General features: G+C 38.9%; 1 protein-coding gene across 3 annotated transcripts in view; it reads right to left on the reverse strand.

Moving 5' to 3' along the window:
* Positions 1 to 19524, reverse strand: part of PDK1 (pyruvate dehydrogenase kinase 1) — a 33828-nt gene extending 14304 nt beyond the window's left edge. For 2 of the 3 annotated variants that reach the window (XR_003437458.1, XM_027128189.1), the window contains exons 1-8: positions 19112 to 19500; positions 17193 to 17334; positions 14416 to 14487; positions 12185 to 12369; positions 11776 to 11871; positions 10680 to 10757; positions 9119 to 9195; positions 7221 to 7319 (exon numbers count right to left, since the gene is read on the reverse strand). Coding sequence is in view for 2 of the 3 variants with exons in the window: in XM_027128189.1 (XP_026983990.1) it covers positions 7221 to 7319; positions 9119 to 9195; positions 10680 to 10757; positions 11776 to 11871; positions 12185 to 12369; positions 14416 to 14487; positions 17193 to 17334; positions 19112 to 19313 (951 nt within the window). In the remaining variant the exon portion in view is untranslated. Of the gene's footprint in view, positions 1 to 7220; positions 7320 to 9118; positions 9196 to 10679; positions 10758 to 11775; positions 11872 to 12184; positions 12370 to 14415; positions 14488 to 17192; positions 17335 to 19111 lie in introns of all 3 variants that reach the window. The other variant, XM_027128195.1, reaches the window with a different exon arrangement.
* Between the last annotated feature and the right edge of the window lie 1263 nt (positions 19525 to 20787).

Below are 20787 nucleotides of genomic sequence, written 5' to 3' on the forward strand. Positions count from 1 at the left end.
ATAACAGGACACCCCATTACGTTTGATTGTCAGGTAAATGTCTCCTTAGGCTTCTCTTGGCTGTGATAGTTTCTCAGACTTTCCTTGTTTCTGCTAACCTTTCAGAGTTTTGAGGAGTTCTGGAGAGTATTTCAGAGACCGTCTCTCAGCTGGGATCTGTTTGATGTTTTGCTCATGGCTTGACTGGCGTAAAGGGTTTGGGGAAGGAAGACCACAGAGGTAAAGTGCTCTTCCCATCAGGGGTTCCTACTATCAACATGACTCATATTTTTAATCCATTTACATTTAAGGTAATTATTGATATGTACGTTCCTATTACCATTTTCTTAATTGTTTTGGGTTTGGTATTGAAGGTCTTTTCTTTCTCTTGTGTTTCCCCCCTAGAGAAGTTCCTTTAGCATTTGTTGTAAAGCTGGTTTGGTGGTGCTGAATTCTCGTAGCTTTTGCTTGTCTGTAAAGCTTTTAATTTCTCCATCAAATCTCAATGAGATCCTTGCAGGGTAGAATAATCTTGGTTGTAGGTTTTTCCCTTTTATCACTTTAAATATGTCCTGCCACTCCCTTCTGGCTTGCAGAGTTTCTGCTGAAAGATCAGCTGTTAACCTTATGGGGATTCTGTTGTATGTTATTTGTTGCTTTTCCCTTGCTGCTTTAATATATTTTCTTTGTATTTAATTTTTGATAGTTTGATTAATATGTGTCTTGGCGTTTCTCCTTGGATTTATCCTGTGTGAGACTCTGTGCTTCCTGGACTATTTCGTTTCCCATATCAGGAAAGTTTTCGACCATAATCTCTTCAAATATTTTCTCAGTCATTTCTTTTTCTCTTCTTCTGCAACCCCCATAATTCGAATATTGGTGCATTTAATGTTGTCCCAGAGGTCTCTGAGAGTGTCCTCAATTCTTTTCATTCTTTTTCTTTATTCTGCTCCCTTTCTCTTCTTTGTTTGCACAACTCCTGGGGTTCAGCTTTGGATTTGGCCCTGCCTCTGCATGTAGGTCACCTGAGGGTGTCTGTTCTTCGCTCAGACAGGACAGGGTTAAAGCAGCAGCTGATTAGGGGGCTCTGGCTGGTGGGGAGAGAGGGGTACGAAATGCAGGGCGAGCCTGCAGCGGCAGAGGCCAGCATGACATTGCAACAGCCTGAGGTGCGCCATGTGTTCTCCCGGGGAAGTTGTCCCTGGATCATGGGACCCTGGCAGTGGCAGGCTGCACAGGCTTCTGGGAGGGGAGGTGTTGATAGTGACCTGTGCTTGCACACAGGCTTCTTGGTGGCTGCAGCAGTAGCCTTAGCATTTCATGCCCGTCTCTAGTGTCTGCGCTACTAGCTGCGGCTTGCGCCCGTCTCTGGAGCTCGTTTAGGCGGTGCACTGAATCCCCTCTCCTCACACACCCCGAAACAATGGTCTCTTGCCTCTTAGGCAGTTCCAGACTTTTTCCCGGACTCCCTCCTGGCTAGCTGTGGTGCACTAACCCCCTTCAGGCTGTGTTCACACAGCCAACCCCAGTCCTCTCCCTGGGGTCTCACCTCTGAAGCCTGAGCCTCAGCTCCCAGCCCCCACTCACCTCGGCAGGTGATCAGACAAGCCCCTCAGGCTGGTGAGTGCTGGTCAACACCGATCCTCTGTGCAGGAATCTCTCCGCTCTGCCCGCTGCACCCCTATTGCTGTGCTCTATTCCGTGGCTTTGAAGCTCCCCCCGCCCGCCATCCCCCGTTTCCGCCAGTGAAGGGGCTTCCTAGTGTGTGGAAGCTTTTCCTCCTTCACAGCTCCCTGCCCAAGGTGCAGGTCCTGTCCCTATTCTTTTGTCTGTTTTTTTCTTTTTTCTTTTGCCCTATCTAGGTATGTGGGGAGTTTCTTGCCTTTTGCAAAGCCTGAGGTCCTCTGCCAGCGTTCAGTAGGTGTTCTGTAGTCATTGTTCCACATGTAGATGTATTTCTGATGTATTTGTGGGGAGGAAGGTGAGCTCCACGTGTTACTCCTCTGCCATCTTGAAGGTCTCCATATTATTTTAAATGTCTAATTTTCAACAGAAATTATAAGATATACAAAGAAGGAAGAAAGTGTGTTCTATACACAAGGGTAAAAAAGGAATCAATAGAGACTATACTTGAGGAAACTCAAATTTACTAAACAAAGACTTCAAATCAGCTATTTTAAATATGTTCACAGAACTTAAAGGAAATCATTTCTAAAGAAGTAAAGTATGAGGATGATGTCTCACCAAATAAAGAATAGCAATAAAAAATATAGAAATTATGTAAGAGAACTAAAGAGAAATTCTGGAGTTGAGAAGTATAATAACCAAAACAAAAAAATTCACTAGGAGGGCTCAACAGCAGACTTAAACACTTGTAAGAAAGAATCATCAATAGTGATGACACGTCAACTGAAATCATCCCATCTGAGAAACAGAAAAAAAAAAGAAAAAAAAAAAGAACAAAGCATCAAAAACACCTGTGGGACTCCATCAAGTGTACTGATGCACATATTGGGAATTCCAGGAAGAAAGAGAGAAAGGGACAAAAGAATATTTGAAGAAATAATAGCTGAAACTTCCTAATTTTGATGAAAAAGATGAAGCTATTCAAACTCCAAGTATAATAAACTCAGAGATCCATACCTGGACAGATTACAGTCAAACTGTCAAAAGCCAAAAAGAAAGAATCTTAAAAGCAGCAAGAAAAATGACTCATCACACACAAAGGATTCTAAAAAGATTAACAGCTGGTTTCTCATCAGAAACCATGAAGGCCAAAAGGCAGTAGGATTAACATATTCAAAGAAATGAATATAGAAAGAAAAAGACTATCAACCAAGAATTTCATAGCCAGTAAAATTATCCTTCAAAAATGAAGGAGAGGGCTTCCCTGGTGGCGCAGTGGTTGAGAGTCCGCCTGCCGATGCAGGGGACACGGGTTCGCGCCCCAGTTCGGGAAGATCCCACATGCCGCGGAGCAGCTAGGCCCGTGAGCCATGGCTGCTGAGCCTGCGCATCCGGAGCCTGTGCTCCGCAATGGGAGAGGCCACAACAGTGAGAGGCCCGTGTACCGCAAAAAAAAAAAATGGAGAAATTGAGACATTCTCAGATAAGCAAAAACTGAGTTCATCATTGGTAGACCTCCCCTATCAAGAAATACTAAAGGGAATCCTTCTCCCTAAAATAAAAGAACAATAGACAGTAAATCAAATCCACATGAATAAGTAAAGAGCACCAGGAAAGGTAACCACATAGATAAATATAAAGGATTGTTTAAGCGTATTTTTTTGTTCATAACTTTTTCCTCCTGTATTATTTAAAAGACAACTGCACAGAGCAATAATTATAAATCTGTGTAGATGGACATACAATGTATAAAGATATGTATATGTATATGCCAATAACACCACAAAGGATGGGGAGGGGGAGGGAACAGACCTATACTGGATCAAAGTCTGTGTATACTATTGAAATTAAGTTGGTATATAATCTGAACTAGATTGCTATAAATAAAAATTATAATCTCAGGACAACCACTAAGAAAATAACTCAAATATAATTTAAAAAAACAAGAAGGAAATTAAAATGATAAACTAAAAAGTTATCATTTAAACAAAAAAAGCAGCAGTAATGTTGAAAGAAAGGATAAAGAAAGACAAGATATATAGAAAAAATGACAAAATGTCAAATGTAAATTCTACATTAACAATTATTATGTTAAATGTAACTGGCTTGAACACTCCAATTAAAAGGTGGACATTGGCAGGATGGATTAAAAAAAATGAACAAACCATATGCTGTTTACAAGAGACATGTTTTAGATTTGAAGACGCAAACGGGTTCAAAGTAAAAAAGTCTGGAAAAACATACACCATGAAAACAGAAACCAAAAGAGAGGTGGGATATTATACTAATATTGGATAAAATATACTTTAAGTCAAAAATTGTTAATAGAGACAAAGAAGGACATTTTACAATGACAGAGGGTCAACACATCAAGAAGATATAAAATTATAAACATATATACACTTAATAACTGAGCTCTGGGACTTCCCTGGTGGTGCAGTGGTTAAGAATCTGCCTGCCAATGCAGGGGACACAGGTTCAAGCCCTGGTCCGGGAGGATCCCACATGCTGTGGAGCAGGTGGGCCTGTGTACCACAACTACTGAGCCTGCACTCTAGAGCCCGCGAGCCACAACTACTGAGCCCACGTGCCATAACTACAGAAGCCCGCACACCTAGAGCCTGTGCTCCGCAACAAGAGAAGCCACCTCAATGAGAAGCCTACACACTGTAACAAATAGCCCCCACCCACTACAACTAGAGAAAGCCCGTGTGTAGCAAAGAAGACACAATGCAGACAAAAATAAATTAATTAAAAAAAACAGTCCATCATATAAAAGTAAAAAAAAAAAAAGACTGAAAGCTTTCCCAAGGTAAGTAAAAAGAAAAGGACACCTGTTGTATTCAACATTGTACTGGAGGTTCTAGCCACACAATTAGGCAATGAAAAAAAACAGATTGGAAAGGAAGAAGTAAAATTATTTCTATTTACAGATGACATGATCTTGTGTATAGAAAATCCTAAGGAGTTCACAAAAAAATTATGAAAACTAATAAATGAGTTTGGCAAGGTTGCAGGATACAAGATCAGTACTCAAAAATCAACTATATTCCTATACACTGGCAATGTACAATCCAAAAATGAAAGAAAACAATTCCATTTACAATAGCCCCCAAAAGAATAAAATAATTAAGAATAAACTTAACAAAATAAGTGTTAGACTTGTACACTGAAAATCATAAAACACTGATGAAAGAAATTAAAGAGATCTAAATAAGTGCAAAGACATTCTGTTGTTCATGAACTGGAAGACTTAATTGATCTAAAACATTGAACTTGATCCCCATAAAAATTCAAGCTGGTGTTTCTTGCAGAAATCGACATGCTGATACTAAAATTCTTATGAAACTGCACTGAACCCATAATAGTCAAAACAACCTTGAAAGGGAAGAACAAAGTTTGAAGACTCACATTTGCCAATTTCAAAACTTACAACAAAACAATAATAATCAAAATGTGCTTAAGGAGAGATATATAGACCAATGGAATAGAATTGAGAATCCAGAAATAAACCTATACATTTACAAGCAATTGATTTTTGACCAGGATGACATGAAAATTCAATGGAGAAAGAATAGTCTTTTCACAAATGGTACTGGGACAACTGGATATCTATCTGCAAAAGAATGAAACTGGATCCCTACCTCAAACCATTTATAAAAATTAACTCAAAATTAGATCAAAGACCTAAACATAAGAACTAAAACTATAAAACTCTTAGAAAGAAACAAAGGCATAAATTTTTGTGATTTTGGATTAGGCAATGGTTTCTTCTTAGATGTGACATGGAAAGCACAAGCAATAAAAGAAAAAATAGAATAACTGCAATTCTTCAAAATTAAAACCTTTGTGTTCCAAAGAACACTACAATGAAAGTGAAAAGATAAGCCACAGATGGGAGAACATTGGCAAACTATGTATCTCATTAGAGACTAGTATCTACGATAGAAAACAAATAAATAGAGCTCAACAATAAAAAGACAACCCACTTAAAAACTGAGCAAAGGATCTTAACTGACATTTTTTCAAAGAAGATATATATCACTTACACCCATTAGAATGGCTATAATCAAAAAGACTGACAATAACAAATGTTGGCAAGGATATGGAAAAATCAGAACTTTCATTCATTACTGATGGAAATGTAAAATGGTACAGTCACTTTGGAAAGGAGTTTGGCATTCCTCAAAAGTTAAACAGAGTTACCTATAAGCAATTCAACTCGTATGTATATTCATAAGAGAACTGAAAACCAATGTTTACACGAAGACTTGTACACAAATGGCAGCATTATTCACAAAAACCAAAAAATGAAAACAACCCAAATGTCCATGAACTGATGAATGAATAAGCAAAATATGTTTATACCCATTCAACATAATATTATTCAGCCATACAAAGGAATGGATACATGCTATAATATACTAAGTGAAAGAAGTCAGTCACAAAAGACCACGTATCGTATGACTGCATTTTTATGAGATGTCCAAAACAGGGAAATCCATACACAGAAAGTGGATTAGTGGTTGCTAAAGGCTGGGGAGAGGAGGAAATGGGGAGTGACTGCTAATGAACACTGAGTATTTTCTTGGGAGTGATGAAAATGTTCTGAAATTCGACAGTGGTATGGTTGTACAACCTTATGAATATACTAAAAACCACTGAATTGTATACTTAAGAAAAAAAAGGAACAGTAGATGCCTTCAAAAGTTCTGCAAGATGATTATTTTTAGTCTATAATTCCATGTATGAACTTAAATGCTAGGAAAATGGCAATTGAGGCTGGGGGAAGAGAAAGAGGGGAGATGCTCTAAAAGAGCTAACTTCTCAGCTACCATAACTGAAAGCTGATGTTAGCTATTTAAAATTTTCTAATTTCAGAAACAGCAATATTAGAATACTACTTTAAACTAGCTAAATACCAGAAGAAACAACTAAAAGACTATCTCTGAGTAGTGACCTACAAACGGCAAGGACCTGACATATATGATTTTTATATGCTCTTCATTTATTAATTTAATACAAAATTTAAAATGACTATTTTAAAGAGAGAAACATCATCATACTCTAAGAAACTGGACTATCTGAAAAATGTAGTAGAGAAGGCCTGGCACTCGGGTCAAAAGACTGATTTCATGTCCTGTGTCATTTATTGGCCATCTAATAATGAACTAATCACTGTGTCTAGTTTCATATCTGTAAAATTGAGAATAAAATTGCCTTTGCTCCTAACTAAAATTTGCTATGAAAATCAAATGAAACAAAAGTAGATTAAAAAGCATTGTTTAAAAATGAAAAATTATGTACTATCTACATAACACTACAAATACCCAAATATTTTAGATTTTACTTATCAAAGTAGATACCAAAGTGGACATTCATGATCCTGCTAAGCTGTCTGTCTCCAGGATTTACTTTAACTTGAATCATCTGGATGAAGGACCAGAACAGAAATAGACTCAAGGGAATATTCCATAACCTGCCAGATAAATGAAGTAATGTGCTTATTATCAATTAGTTACAGAATTTCTTTCTCCTAAGAATAAATTGTCTTCTAGAAAATATGTGCATGCCTGTACATCAATTTAAAAAAATAAACAAAGAACAGCATTTACCTTCACAGTCAAATCCTCATTACCCAGCGTGACATGGACTTGAATAGGCGGGTAAACACCTTTGTTGGCATGATGCTCCATTGTTGCTCTCATTGCATTCTGAAATACATAAGGGTTACATTAAAAATGCAACTTTAAAGAGAGAAACTAATTACAATTTTCAAGTACATATGCACTACTTGAAATTTTTCTAAAAATTTAATTCAGTGGAAATATGCCAGAGAATCATAATTCTTATAACCATATTTAAAGAATTACTTTAAAAAAATAGTCAGTTTTGAAGGACTTGGTAGATATTTAGATTTAAAGACCCCAACTAAATTCTGCATATTTTCCAAAACCAGACTTCTCGACACTTTTAACTAGTTTTACATGAAAGCAGAAAATTCTATCCAAATATTTTTATAATTTGGTAATGGGCAAACCTCGTTTTTTGAAAACAGTTTCATCTCCATTTTAAAGAACTATTTAAATTGTCATAAATTGCTTTAAGAAAAAACAATTTTTTCATTTAGTATTAATAGCAAGTCTTATTATGATGTAGAAATGAATCCAAGTTACCACTAGTTTGAAACTGGGGTATTTACACTGTAAAACTGTTTTGACCAATTTCTAGAGGATACAGGGTACACAGTGCCAACATATCATAAGCACTACGTGATGACATGTAGCATTGGAGTAGGAACTGCTAAGACTAGATACAGTTTAAAAGGCAAAAGACAGGACTGAACTTGGAAATAAGAGTGTGTGGCCCTGGAGCACCAATCAGGATTGAGTCCCCTGAGGAGGAGATTCTGTCATCTCTACCAAAGGCCATTTAAGATCAGGTTTCAGACAGAAGCCATTATCACTGACATAATATAAAATCTGTTACATAATATGGTAATATTTCTTTTATAAAGCATCATGGGGAACAAGATCTTTATGTGACTGCAATTTCAAGGAAAAAAGTTAATCCTTGAAGTGCCAATTGTTTATTCATTTAACCACTTTGGTAGAAAGATTTTTGTAAGATATTCGATACGTTCTTGCTGTCTTAGAACCAAGAACATTCTTCAATCTTCGCTATTCTAAGACAGTCAACCAGTTTTTCTGTTTCACTGTATTTTTCTTTTTCATGATCAGGCTGAAAGCCACCTCTTCTCTCTTCCACAGGCTCTTGGCTGAAGACATGGTAACCACACTGAGAGAGACTACAGGCTTGATCTGGGGTGTAATTTTCAGCCACATGGACCCGTACCACTCCTCATCATTCACTTTCCTGTCTACCAGCAAGTGTCATTGGTGTGTTGATGAGAAAAAACGTACTCTCAATATTATTAGCATAATTGTATTTAGTTTTCAAATTTTGCTGTAAAGAGCAAAAATAACAGGAGAAGCCCTGTAAATCAATATAAATGACTTTCTCAAAAAAAATGCATATAACAGTGGGACTGGTCCTTTAGAGGTGAAAGTTGAGAATCATTCTTCTAAATATTTTGTTTTGTAAAAATATAAATAAAACTTTATTGAGCACCTATAGTGTGCTGCCATTGTATTAGAATTTAGTATGTTATTCTCTTCATAGTAACCTAGATAGTATTATCCTTGTTTTACAGAGGAGTAAACTGAGGCTCAGAAAGGTTGAGTGACTTGCCCAAGGTCACACACATATTACGTGGCAGAATTGGAATTCAAATCCAGGTCTTTCTGAGTCCCGGGTCTGAGCTTACCACTAAACTGAGGGGCCCGTGAGTGTTGACAAACAGCTGATCTCCAGTGATGTGACATGACACCGAACATGAAAGGGTATCTTTTAATGAAACTGAGGAAAATGCGGTACAGTATTTAAACTTTCAAAGCAGATTCCTAACCTTAGGAAAGGACTGATAAAGGTGACGTAATACTATTTTACAAACCTTGAAAAGTTCAAACACCATGTGATAGAGATGGGATGGTACATAAACCACTTGTATTGGCTGTCCTGGTGATTTTGCTACAGAGCAGAAGAGAAAAATATGAAAGTACAGAGAGATGTGCTTAGAGCATTTTAAAGAATATATTGTGTAGTGATGAAAAGAAAACATTTACTGTGGAGGATAGTACTATTTGGGGGAGAAGGGCCACACCAGTTCTTCACTGAATCAGTGTTTGAACCCAATGCTCACACAAATTTATAACTGACTGTGACAACAAGAGTCCTGCACTCACTCTTGCAATCCTGCATAATGATATACCAACCCATCTTCCCATTCTTGTCTACAACGGTGAGTCTGTTTAAGACACTCAGCCTTAAGGTCGGAATTTTACCTTCCAAAAAGAAGTGTTAAAGTCTACTTGGTCCAACCCACATAAATACATTATTTCTTTAAAAAGCCATTTTTTAATTGTTTCACCCAGGTGGAACGTTTTGTTTTATTTTAGGCACTTCAACGGATATAGATCTGAATAAAAACTTTGAGCTAGCATCAATTTATCAAGGACTACTAATTCTACATTCAAACATTTAATAGGAGCCCAGCTGGGGGTAGAGGGCAGATAATAAGTAAAGCAGAACTTTTAGTAAAGGAGTAAGAGTCTCCATACCTTAGAATTCTAATTCAGCCAATAAACTGGACTCCCCACTGAATACTGTCCCTTGGAAACATGGACAGTACATCTGGAAACTGCCCACAGCAGTTCAAGTTCCCAAACTATCACTTGTGCATTGTGGTTCTTATTTACTGAATGGTACCATATGGCTTTAGAAAACCAGGCAATTCTATTTTCAATGGGGCAACTTCCTCCACTGCCCTCCCACTCTAAGGTCCAGAATACAACTCAGTAAAGCCTATTTAATTTCATTCTTCTTAAAGGGTGATTTTAACTTAGGAAATGTTTGTCCCTCTATCAAACTACCCTACCTCAAGGAAAAACAGGGAGACTCATCAATCTCCTTTAAGGCATCTAAACCTTTTGTGTCCAAAAGGCACTAGTCAGGGTGAAAAGAAGACCATCAGAAATAATCAGATTCTCATATAGATGAGCATCCTTCTTTCCTCTTTTACATCTCCAGTCTTTTTACTTCCTCAACAATAAAAAATGGTTTACAACTCAGGAAATAGAAATCTTAAAGGGTAAACCATACATTACTGAAGTACATATAAAAGTCAGATGTAATTTTCTCAGCATCACTTTTTTCTATGACTAACCAGAAAATCAAAAATAAGCAAAGAATCAATATTATCAATTAAAAATAAGGAAAACGGGGAAGAAAAAGCCAAAATGTCTTTCAGAAAGGATCCAACTAAATTAAAAAATATATATATATGTACACACACATAAATACATATATTTTTAACATGATTTGCTCTCCCTCAGTTTTCATATCCAATGAAGAAGTTGATGAAAAGTTCTTTTAATTAAAACAAATCTAAATTCTTATCATTCCTTCTCTGGTAATCATAACACTAATCATTAAGGAAAAGGCATCAGGCTTACCATTTAGTTCTTCAAGTTCTAGTTCGGGAGAGTTAATATAATACAAATCACACAGACGCCTAGCATTTTCATAGCCATCTAGTGTGAATCAAAACAAAAAAGTCATTAAATAAATTTACTTCTGTTTCATGCATTAAGATGGCAATAGTATATAGACAAAAGAAATTTTAAAACTTTCTATAGAAAAAAATATACTTTAATAATCTTAGTTTGGGGAAGGTCTTTTTTAAGTACGACATGACAAAGCCTAAAGGCCAGAAAGGAAAAAATGACAGATATGATCACAAAAAATTAAAATATCTGTATGGGAAAAGACACCATAAACAAAGTAAAAAGAAAACCAGAAGGCTGAAGAAACTATTTACAATACAGATAACAAAAATTTAGAGTTGTAAGGGTTTAGGGAATAGCCACTCTCATTCATTGATACGTTTTTGGAGGTATCAAAATTTGAAATGCACTTTAAATATTTTTGATTCTAGGAATCTTGCCTTCTAAAATACTAGCAAAAGTCAGCACATATCTAAGGATGTCCACTGCAGTACTGTTGGTGATAGAAAATTTAAAACAACCGAAATAGGCATCAATAGGAGATGGATTAATACATTCTGATACATCCGTAACAGCCATTCAATAACCTGGTGTATATCCATATGTACTGCACATGGTACAATGTCTGTAAACTTGTAGAAAAATATACACAAAGTACCCCATTTTCCAAAAACAACAAACAATATAAGACCAACAGTTATGTATGTGTGCAAGTATAGATGGTACAAACACAAAAAAGTGTGGAAAGATGCAAACCAAACTATTACGAATTATGGCTCCAATATAGGGAATTAGAAAGAGGGGAGGAGGAAATATTTTGAAGTCAACAGATAGCCTCATAATATCACCACACTCTAACAAAACACTGTATCAACAAAACATTCGTCCTATTCATAGTGCACAGTTAGCATTATAAAGTTATATTCAAACCCATACGTTCCCTCCTAACATTTTATCTCATAATATAAATAATTATTTTAATAGCAAGAAAAATAATACTCAATTTTGATTTTTTCATTTTTTCTGAAAGGAGAAAGGTACTTACCTTTAATAACTTCAACCACATTGCAGTTTGGATTTATGCTTCCAATGTGTTTTCGATGAGACAGGCTTCCTTTGCCTTTTCCACCAAATAATAAAGCTATCAAAAAATAAAAAACAAATAAAATAAGCTAAAATACCTAATGCCCCTGTCCAGATTTGAATACTGTTTCTCTAATGGGTAGCAAACAGTAGAACAAGTATTTTCCTTAAACATAAACATAGTATTTTACATAATGTTAAACATAAAAACTCAATTTAAAAAAAGCTCCTTTGTACGGCAGTCTATTTGCTTTTCTTAATACGTGAAAAAGTAAAATTAAATGTTCTCCCTAAAAGGAAGTTTTCTAAATAAATTTAAAATATACCAACACATCTTATTTAGCTTCTTCTCTTGACTTGCAGACACTTACAGTGCTGATTGAGTAACATTCTAATTGAAATGCGACTCATGTAGAAACGATCCAAAAAGTACTGAACGTTCTGGCTGGTGACAGGATCCACCCCGAAGCTCTCCTTGTATTCAATCACACCCTGAGCCATCGTGGGAATCACGTCATTGTGTCGGTTCCTGATCCGTATCACAGTATCTGTAAAGCTAAACAAACCCGTCTGTTAAAACAGCCAAATATTTTGGCAAGTGAATGGGATACTAAAATCTAAGTTTACTCAATACTACTAGGCAAGGAAGCCCTAATTCAGTAAAAGAAGCATCGGTGCATGTTTTCTTACACTTATTTAAATATATTTCAGATGATAAAATATACGTCTATGGAGATGTTAAGAAATTCCAAAATAGAACTTGTGAGATGTAATTATTTTCTTGGAACTCCTAAAAGTAACACGGCCACAAAACACAATCCTACAAATGTGAAGGGTTTTCTTTAACCATTATTAACTAAGATTATCTGAGCACTTGCTATGAGGATGGATCCAGGGACATTCAGCATAAGGGAAGACAGAGCACTTGCTTCTAGGGAACACATGCTCTGTAAGGAATGAAGATGAATGAGCCAATAAAGGCTGTCTGTTTTGGAACTATTCCCCAGGTTCAAAAAGAGAAAGGGCCACTTAGAAAAGTAGAAAAGAATTCTAAGTCCATTCATCCAATGAGTTTAAAAAAAAATGGGAGAAGAAAAGGTAAATGTTGTGTTCAAAGAAAAATCATCAAGCCATCCAGTCTTCCCATTTCTATCATTCGGAAGACATTATTGCATGGTTAATTTAAAGAACTAAATAAAAGAGGAAAGAAGTCTTAGTTATGAAGTAACAAAATCCATCTTGTAATATACCCGTAAGAATTTACACTTCCGAATGAGTGCTTTCTCATTCAGAGTCATCATCTTGAATGCTATTAACCTATTCCAATGATGCTCTCACTACTCAAAACATTTTTGGAATTCCTAGCTTGTAATTAGTTTCGAAACCAAACTGTTAATCCAAAATACAAACAACAAAACTCCTCAAAAACAACAATCAACTCATCATTTCTAGTCACTCCTTAATCATTTATTTCACGTCTCTCTATCTTGTCAAAACCAAAACCTGCAGTATTCTGCCTGGCTGCTCACCTTAGTTTTTAAAATTCAGCTCTGAATAACTTTTCCCAGAAGGTTCTACAGCATAATGTTTACTTTTAAGTAAGACTGAGTGGGTCCAAATCCATTTGCTATCTCTGTGACCTTAATGCTATCTTATGTTACTTAACCTCTTTGTGCACAGATAGTATTACCTCAGTAGAGTTATTTTAAAGATTAAATGACATCATCTGTGTAAACTATGCTGCATACCTAGACACAGAGTAAATTCCTGATGTTATTTTCAGACCAAAATCAGGTTTAAAAAGTGAAATGTTGCTATCACCTTTAAAGACAGTAAATAAAAAATGTGTAATGCACTCGAAGGACAACAAAAGAGGTAGTCTTTAAGTTCTGAGCAACATTCACTGGAATAAGCAGGTAACTTGCCTTAGGGGACTATGGGGCTTATTAGTCCTGGTATGTTGATTATTAAACAGGTCACATTACTTACACTGTCTCACAGACCACTGGTCATAAACTAGAGACCCATAGACAAGTTTTTGTAGGCCTTCAGTGTCTGTTAAAAATTTAATTAGTTTCCAATCTTTCAAAATTAAGAGATTTTACTTTAAAAAAAACTAGACTTGCAGTTTTTCTTACACACACACACACACACACACACACACAGATCAGATGATCTGGGCAGTGTTTCTGCTCAGCAATGATCAGCGGAGCTGAGATGGCTGTCCTTTAGAAGCATACACTCTCCAGGTCAAGAGTCCTCACCAGCCCCCTATCATCCAAGTGGTACTGAGGCCACATCTACATTTCCATATTGGTCATCCCATTTGAATTGTATCTTTCTTTACACTAGAGTTAAGAGGAACATGAAGATTTTCTTATGCCCAGCCCAATTTACGAACTTATGTTACCTGATTGGCCTGTATGGGCTACTATAGACACATATACCACCATATGTTCTAGAGTAGTGGGAAACTAAAAGTTAATCAATTTTCCTAAAGTGACCCAACAGCAGGTATAAGCTCAATACCTTTACATTTTTTATATGATGTTCAAACAGTATAAAAATTGTGTTCAGAATAGGGTCAAAACTGTGTACTTACTCATAAATAGTTTTAGCATCTTCAGCACTTTTGTCCTTAAAATCAAGAAGCTCCTGAAGACTCTGGATATACCTAAAATGCAAATCAACCCCTAGTAAAGCTGTTCTTTTACATTTTGAAACTTTAATATTGTGAAAATGTTCAAAAGGCATTTTTAACATTTCTTAATTTTTAATTAATTTTTAACAAATTATGGTTGAAGTAGGATTTTTATACCCATTCACATTCAAGCAAAGTGCCTGACAATAATTAGAAGAAAGTACATGTTTTCTCCTAAAAGCTTAGGTTAAATTTGATTTAAGAATTTTAAGATTTCCTACTTTTTTTTTGAAAGTTCTATACTCTAAGATAGTTTTTAAATTTCTTAAAATTACCACTGTACCTTACAGTATAAATACTGACTTATGAGAACTGAGTCTGTCACCAATAGCCATATGATATTGGGCAAATGACTTAACTTGTCTTAGTTTCAGTAAAATGTGGATGCCAGCCTACCTTGGTCTAAGAGTCTAACTTAAATGCCTCTGCTTTAAAAACTTAATTTTAGATGTTTGTGTCCAGTCAACAGATGTTTATTGAAAGTTTACAATCTAACACGTGGTTCTTTTAAACAACTGAACAAAAACACAAAAGTCATGAAAATGCAGGTTTTTAATTTACCAAACAATTCAAGGGAGCAAATCACCTGGTAAAGGAGCAAAATGAGGGAAGCCAAATGACTCTCTGAAGGTCATGCTGAGGAGCACAGTGGTAGTGCAGCGCCAGAGCCAAAACACCTACCATTCAATGACCATCAGTAGTGTAAGGTCTGCTTTGGCTGGATCTAAAACTGCCATAACTTAGCAGGCACCCAGGGGCAATGAAAGTGTTTTAAAAATCTGTAAATCCACATGTTGGTTTGGAAAGTTGTTTCTGACAAGCAATATGCCTTACTGCATGCCAACACATTCCAAAGTCAAGTGATTCTGATGTCTACTGTTATGACTTAACACTTACTTTTCTCTTTATTGGCAAGAACAATTACGCTCTTTATTCAAGAGATACTGAAACCAAGCAGGACCCTGTGGGGCTCCTGGGCATGGAAGCCTTTCCATGTCCCCTGTTTCTTGTTTGTAGGGAATAGACTCCAGCCTCCACAACCTTCCCTGAGTTCCAAAGGGCAGGTCCAAACAGTTGGTAATCAGGGAAGGGAGAGGATGCAGAGACAAGGCAGGAGCAGCCAAGAAACAACAGTGCAGCCTTGGGGCAGGTCCTGGTTCCACCTCAAGGGAGATACATAACAATATATTTGAGCTTTTTTACAGAACTAAAACCCCCAACAAATGGAATATGTTAGCATTCTTTAATCCAGAGAAGGTCACAGTTTGATAACCTCAGGAAGCTCATCAGGAGACCACCTGAGGCCAGATGAAAGGACTGCAGGCCCTGCACACCCTCATCCTTATCAGCAAACCCTGCCCTTGAACCACTGCTATAATCACCAAATCTCCCTGTGTTGGGACACAGTTTTTCAGGGCATGAGTCCGCTGTGTCCCGCTTTGCCTGGCAAAGCAATAAGCTATTCTTTCCTACTTCTCCCAAAACTCTTGTCTTCAAGATTTGATTCGGTACCAGTGCACAGAGGCTGAGTTTTTGGCATCAAATTTACAACACTTACAATGTGTTAGGCACAGATAAGATTTCAAAATGCAGCATATTCTATTTTTAACGAATTCAAAACAAAACAAAACAAAACAGGAATAAGCCTCCATAGAAAATTGTATGTCCCCCTTCCATCAGAGTTCCTCTTACTTAAACCACATTTCTAACTGTTACATTCTTGGACTACATGACATCTAATTATCGTTTATGTAGCAGTCATACTTCTTTCACTTATTTTAAAAAAGTGACATTAGATCAGCTTCTCCCAAAACTATAATGCCTACAACAGGAAAGCTAGGATCTCCACAAATCATAATTGGGAAATGTCTTGCAGCTCAATTTTTTCCATTTAAGACTGAAATCTGGCAAACTCTTTTGTTTGAAATCTATAGTGCTTAAGAGAATAACACTTGTAATAGCATTAACAAGAAAGGCTGTACACAGGTGGCCACACATGTGTGCACACTTTTAATACCTCTACTGTCATTTTTTAAAGGAGAGATCATAGTTTCTACACAATTCTAATAACTTCTAATTGTCTTTAAATGGTAGAATAAAGATTTTAACTTTTGTGATTTATAAAAATATACTTCACTAAAATAAATTCAGTTTATAAAAAATATTTACACCCTTTAATACATTTTATTAATCTGACCACAGCATGGGGCAGTAGAAACAAACAAATCTGAGTTTGACTCCCAGCTCCACCACGACTGGTGCTGCCTTGGGCAAAGGACTTAATCTGTAGGTGCCTCAGTTTTCTCATCTATAAAATGGAGGTAATCATGCCTACTGGGCAGGGTTATTGAAGGGATTAAAGGTAATGTACATAAATCCCTAACTATCAACATACAGTAGATATTTTTATTACATTATAAAATAACATCCCTGCAGATTTAATAACACAAATCTGAAATATAGTGTTTGTATTTCTGTGCAGTTCTGATTGTTTTTTTCAAAACCAAAAAGTAGTACAGTCCAGGATTCAGGGGATAAACCCAGATACATCCAAACAAAGGAGGAGGAATGCTGCCACTACCTTAAGATTCCACTGAAGAGTAAAAAAGTATTTGCTTTAACTTCGGGTAAAGTCTACAACTCTATGGAAATTGCAGACTCAAGACAGGCAATCTTACCAACTTTGCACCAATTGAACTGATGGTGTCCTGAGAAGATTATCTGGAAGAAGACTTATTTCTTTCATTATATTTGCCAATCTCACAGGCAACTCTTGCCGCAGAAACATAAATGAGGTCTTTTCACAAGCATTCACAGATCCTGAAACCAAACAGTGGGAACAGCAGTGAGTGAAGGCCATAAGGCCGGGAGAAACACAGAGGGAGTTATTTGGCAAGTGGTAGCATCACCATATGACAGGGCAAGGAAGAGGAGGCAAGGGACAAGATAGCCTGAATGACCTTCCAACTCCCACCCTTCCAACCACACTGTACAGCAGCAATGAGGATACTTTCTTATCTCCATTACTCACATCTCCCATCTTAGAACTAAGACGACCTAAGCAAGCCTAAGCAAGTCACAGGGTCTAATTAACGTAGGACATGCAAAAACCTATCCTATATAACCTGTTGTTGCTATCATTAAAAAAATCTGTTTCTTAACTCTAGGTTTATGAGAAGAACCTCTCTAAGAAACAGTGGAAATTCTGACATGTTCACAGGAAGATGCATTGATTCCACGCAGAACTACTATACTAATTGCCATAAGCAAAGAGTAAATGTAGAAGAGTCTTTCAGGCAACAGAAAGCAAAAAATACCAATGCCTGTTCAGCAACCATCTTCAAGCTTCTCCCCCAGCAGGTCCTATTCAACTGTTTGATTCCTGGAAAGCAACCTGCTTCCTCCTCCACTCCTATCTCCTTTGCTAAGCAGAACAGCTGTAGAATCTCCTTTGGCAAGCAGTTTCATTTAAAGTTAAACTAAAAAGCCCTGTTATTTCAATAATGCATTTTAAACTCACTGATTTAATCTTGCTGTTTTAGCAAGAGACATCCTTAGCAAAAACTAGATTGTCAATAGCAGGAATTATTGTATTAAAACATTTTCCTGTGAAAGTTTAATGGCATATTTGGGAACAAGGTCAAATTCACCCCTTAATCACACTAGAGTCATTTTAAAGTAAAAACAAAAACCAAGAGCTCCGAGCCAAACAAAATTGCCACTGTAAACCACAAGTTCAAGATACCAAAAGATACCATGGTGGTATCTTTCAAGCCACTAGTGATCCGTTAGTGACCAAACAGCACTCAAAATGCAGACGATAACTTTGCCTACTCAAAGTTTTGACTTTATTAGTTTCCCCCGTTTCCCCTTAGCGCCCCCATATGAGAAGGCAAAGTTAAATGCCTGACTTTGAAATTCCTCTGCAGCCTTTCTAGAGAAAACCAGGAAGCACCCATCCGAGAAAGGCGAAAGTCGATAGTCACTTTGGTAAACAAACCCCACATCATATTGTACTCACGCACTTTACACGTGCTCCAGAGTTTGTTGTTGACGAAATGAATGTGACATTGGTGGAAACTCCTAAGCCAGTGGCAAGGAAAACATTCTCTGAAACACTGGGCCAGTTATAACCTGCTTCTCCTATCAGCACGCCACTTTTATGCAATCATCATATGCAAAACTAAGCATTTATCAGCACTCTGCACAATCCCAACGCGACTCCCGGAGGTGTCAGCACACTCGCTTCCCACCGGAGCTGCGCTCTTCCGAAACGGTCAGGCTGCGAGCGCGGAGGTGCACACGGGCGCTGAAAAGCGACGGGTCATTCCGCCCTCGGCCCCGGGTTTGTTTTTCAACAATACACGGCAAAAAAAAAACCCCACACGCTTCCAGTTATCTCGCCTGCCCCTGCACCTGAGCAGAAAGATCCATCCGCGAGAAAGGAAGGAGGCGCCTAAGGCGCCCGGGGAGAGACGTTGAGTGGGGCGCTCAGAAAACAAGAGGGCGTCCGCGCGGGCCGGGCCCGGCCGGGGTCAGCGGCCGCAGCTCCCGTCTGGGGCTGCGCAGGAAGGCCCGAGGTCCGGGCCGCACTCACCGAAGTCCAGGAACTGCTTCATGGAGAGCGGGGACGGTGAGAAGCGCGCGTAGAAGTCCACTTGGCCCGGAACGCCGCGTTCGGGCGCCGGGCCGGAGCCCGAGTCCGAGGTGAGGCTGCGGCTGACGTTGGGGCGGGCGGCGCGCAGCCCGGGGCCCGGACCGGCCGAGGCGGCACCGCGCAGCAGCCGCGCCAGCCTCATGCTGAGCCCCGCCGGAGGAGCCGGAGCCCCCGGCGCCAGGTCGCCGCTCCGCGGCTCGTCCGGGTGGTACGTGAGGGACGTGGCGGCCTCGGGGGCGGGGAGCCGCTGTCACCGCCGCGGCCACCGCCCCCTTCGCCGGAGCCCGGCCCCTCCCGCGCCGCTGGGCGGGGCCCTGGGGGGGAGGAGGCGGGGAGCGCGCGCCGGGCCGCCCCCGGGTCAGAGTCCGGCCCCACGCGCTGCGGGGCGGGGCCCGGAGAGCGGCAGGGCGGGCGCGTGCGCCTGGAGGCCCGGCGCTGTTTAGTGCGCCCTCCCACGCCCTTTGGGAACAAAACCCACCTTCCTGCTTCCCCCGCCCTTCCAGCCTCAGACGAAAGGCTCAAGGGCGGGGCCTGGCTCAAGGGCTCCGCTTCCAGGCGCCACGGTGTCCTGCTGTGAGCGTGTTCCAGAAACCCTCCTCTGTGATGCAAGCCCAATATTTTACAGGGGAGGAAACTGAAACCCAACGAGTTTCAGGAGCAGACCGTTGCCAAACAGTGGGACAAAAGTACGAATGGTGATCACTGCAGAGTGTGGCCCTAAATAATAGCACAACGACCGCCGTCCCAGGAGAAGAGAATTGGCAGCCCAACTTGAAGCGTTATCTACAGGCATTCTCGGCCTGGGCAGCAGTGTATTAAAAAAGGCTCCCTCCACTCCGATTGCCCTTCTCTCTGTCCTCTTAGCGTCACAGTTTGGTTGCCCCATCCTTTCCAGGTTTCTAAATATAAGACTAAATGTAATATAAGACTAGAGAATTTCTAATTTTGATTCAATCCCTTAGAGTTGCAAAGGCTGAGTCACAGTGAAAATTACCACTGTCCCTTCTCTCCACTGCTACTTCCCCATATTATCGAACCACAGTGCTTTATAATGTCCTAGATGCAACAAAAGTACTTTTCCATGGGTGTGTAGTTTATCAATTTTATTGTATAATTTATTATACAATAAAAAGTTTATATGTATAGATACACATATATACGTATATATGTGTATATATATCCAGCAGTTACTGGTATAGAATAATTCATTTCTCCATATGGTCAGTTCTTGAGTTGTATAAAAGTATATGTATAAAGAATGAGATGAGGACTTCCCTGGTGGCACAGTGGTTAAGAATCCGCCTGCCAATGCAGGGGTCACGGGTTCAATCCCTGGTCCGGGAAGATCCCACATGCCGCGGAGCAACTAAGCCCGTGCGCCACAACTACTGAGTCTGTGCTCTAGAGCCCACGAGCCACAACTACCGAAGCCAGTGCGCCTAGAGCCCATGCTGTGCATCGAGAAAAGCCACCGCAACGAGCCCATGCACCGCAACGAAGAATAGCCCCCACTCTCCACAACTAGAGAAAGCCCGTACGCAGTAACAAAGACCCAACGCAGCCATAAATAAATAAATAAATTTATTTTTAAAAAAAGAATGGGTCTTCCCTGGTGG

The sequence above is a fragment of the Aethalodelphis obliquidens genome, unplaced genomic scaffold (genome assembly GCF_003676395.1).
Source record: "Aethalodelphis obliquidens isolate GAN/ISIS:26980383/991018 unplaced genomic scaffold, ASM367639v1 scaffold2, whole genome shotgun sequence".
Classification (NCBI taxonomy): domain Eukaryota; kingdom Metazoa; phylum Chordata; class Mammalia; order Artiodactyla; family Delphinidae; genus Aethalodelphis; species Aethalodelphis obliquidens.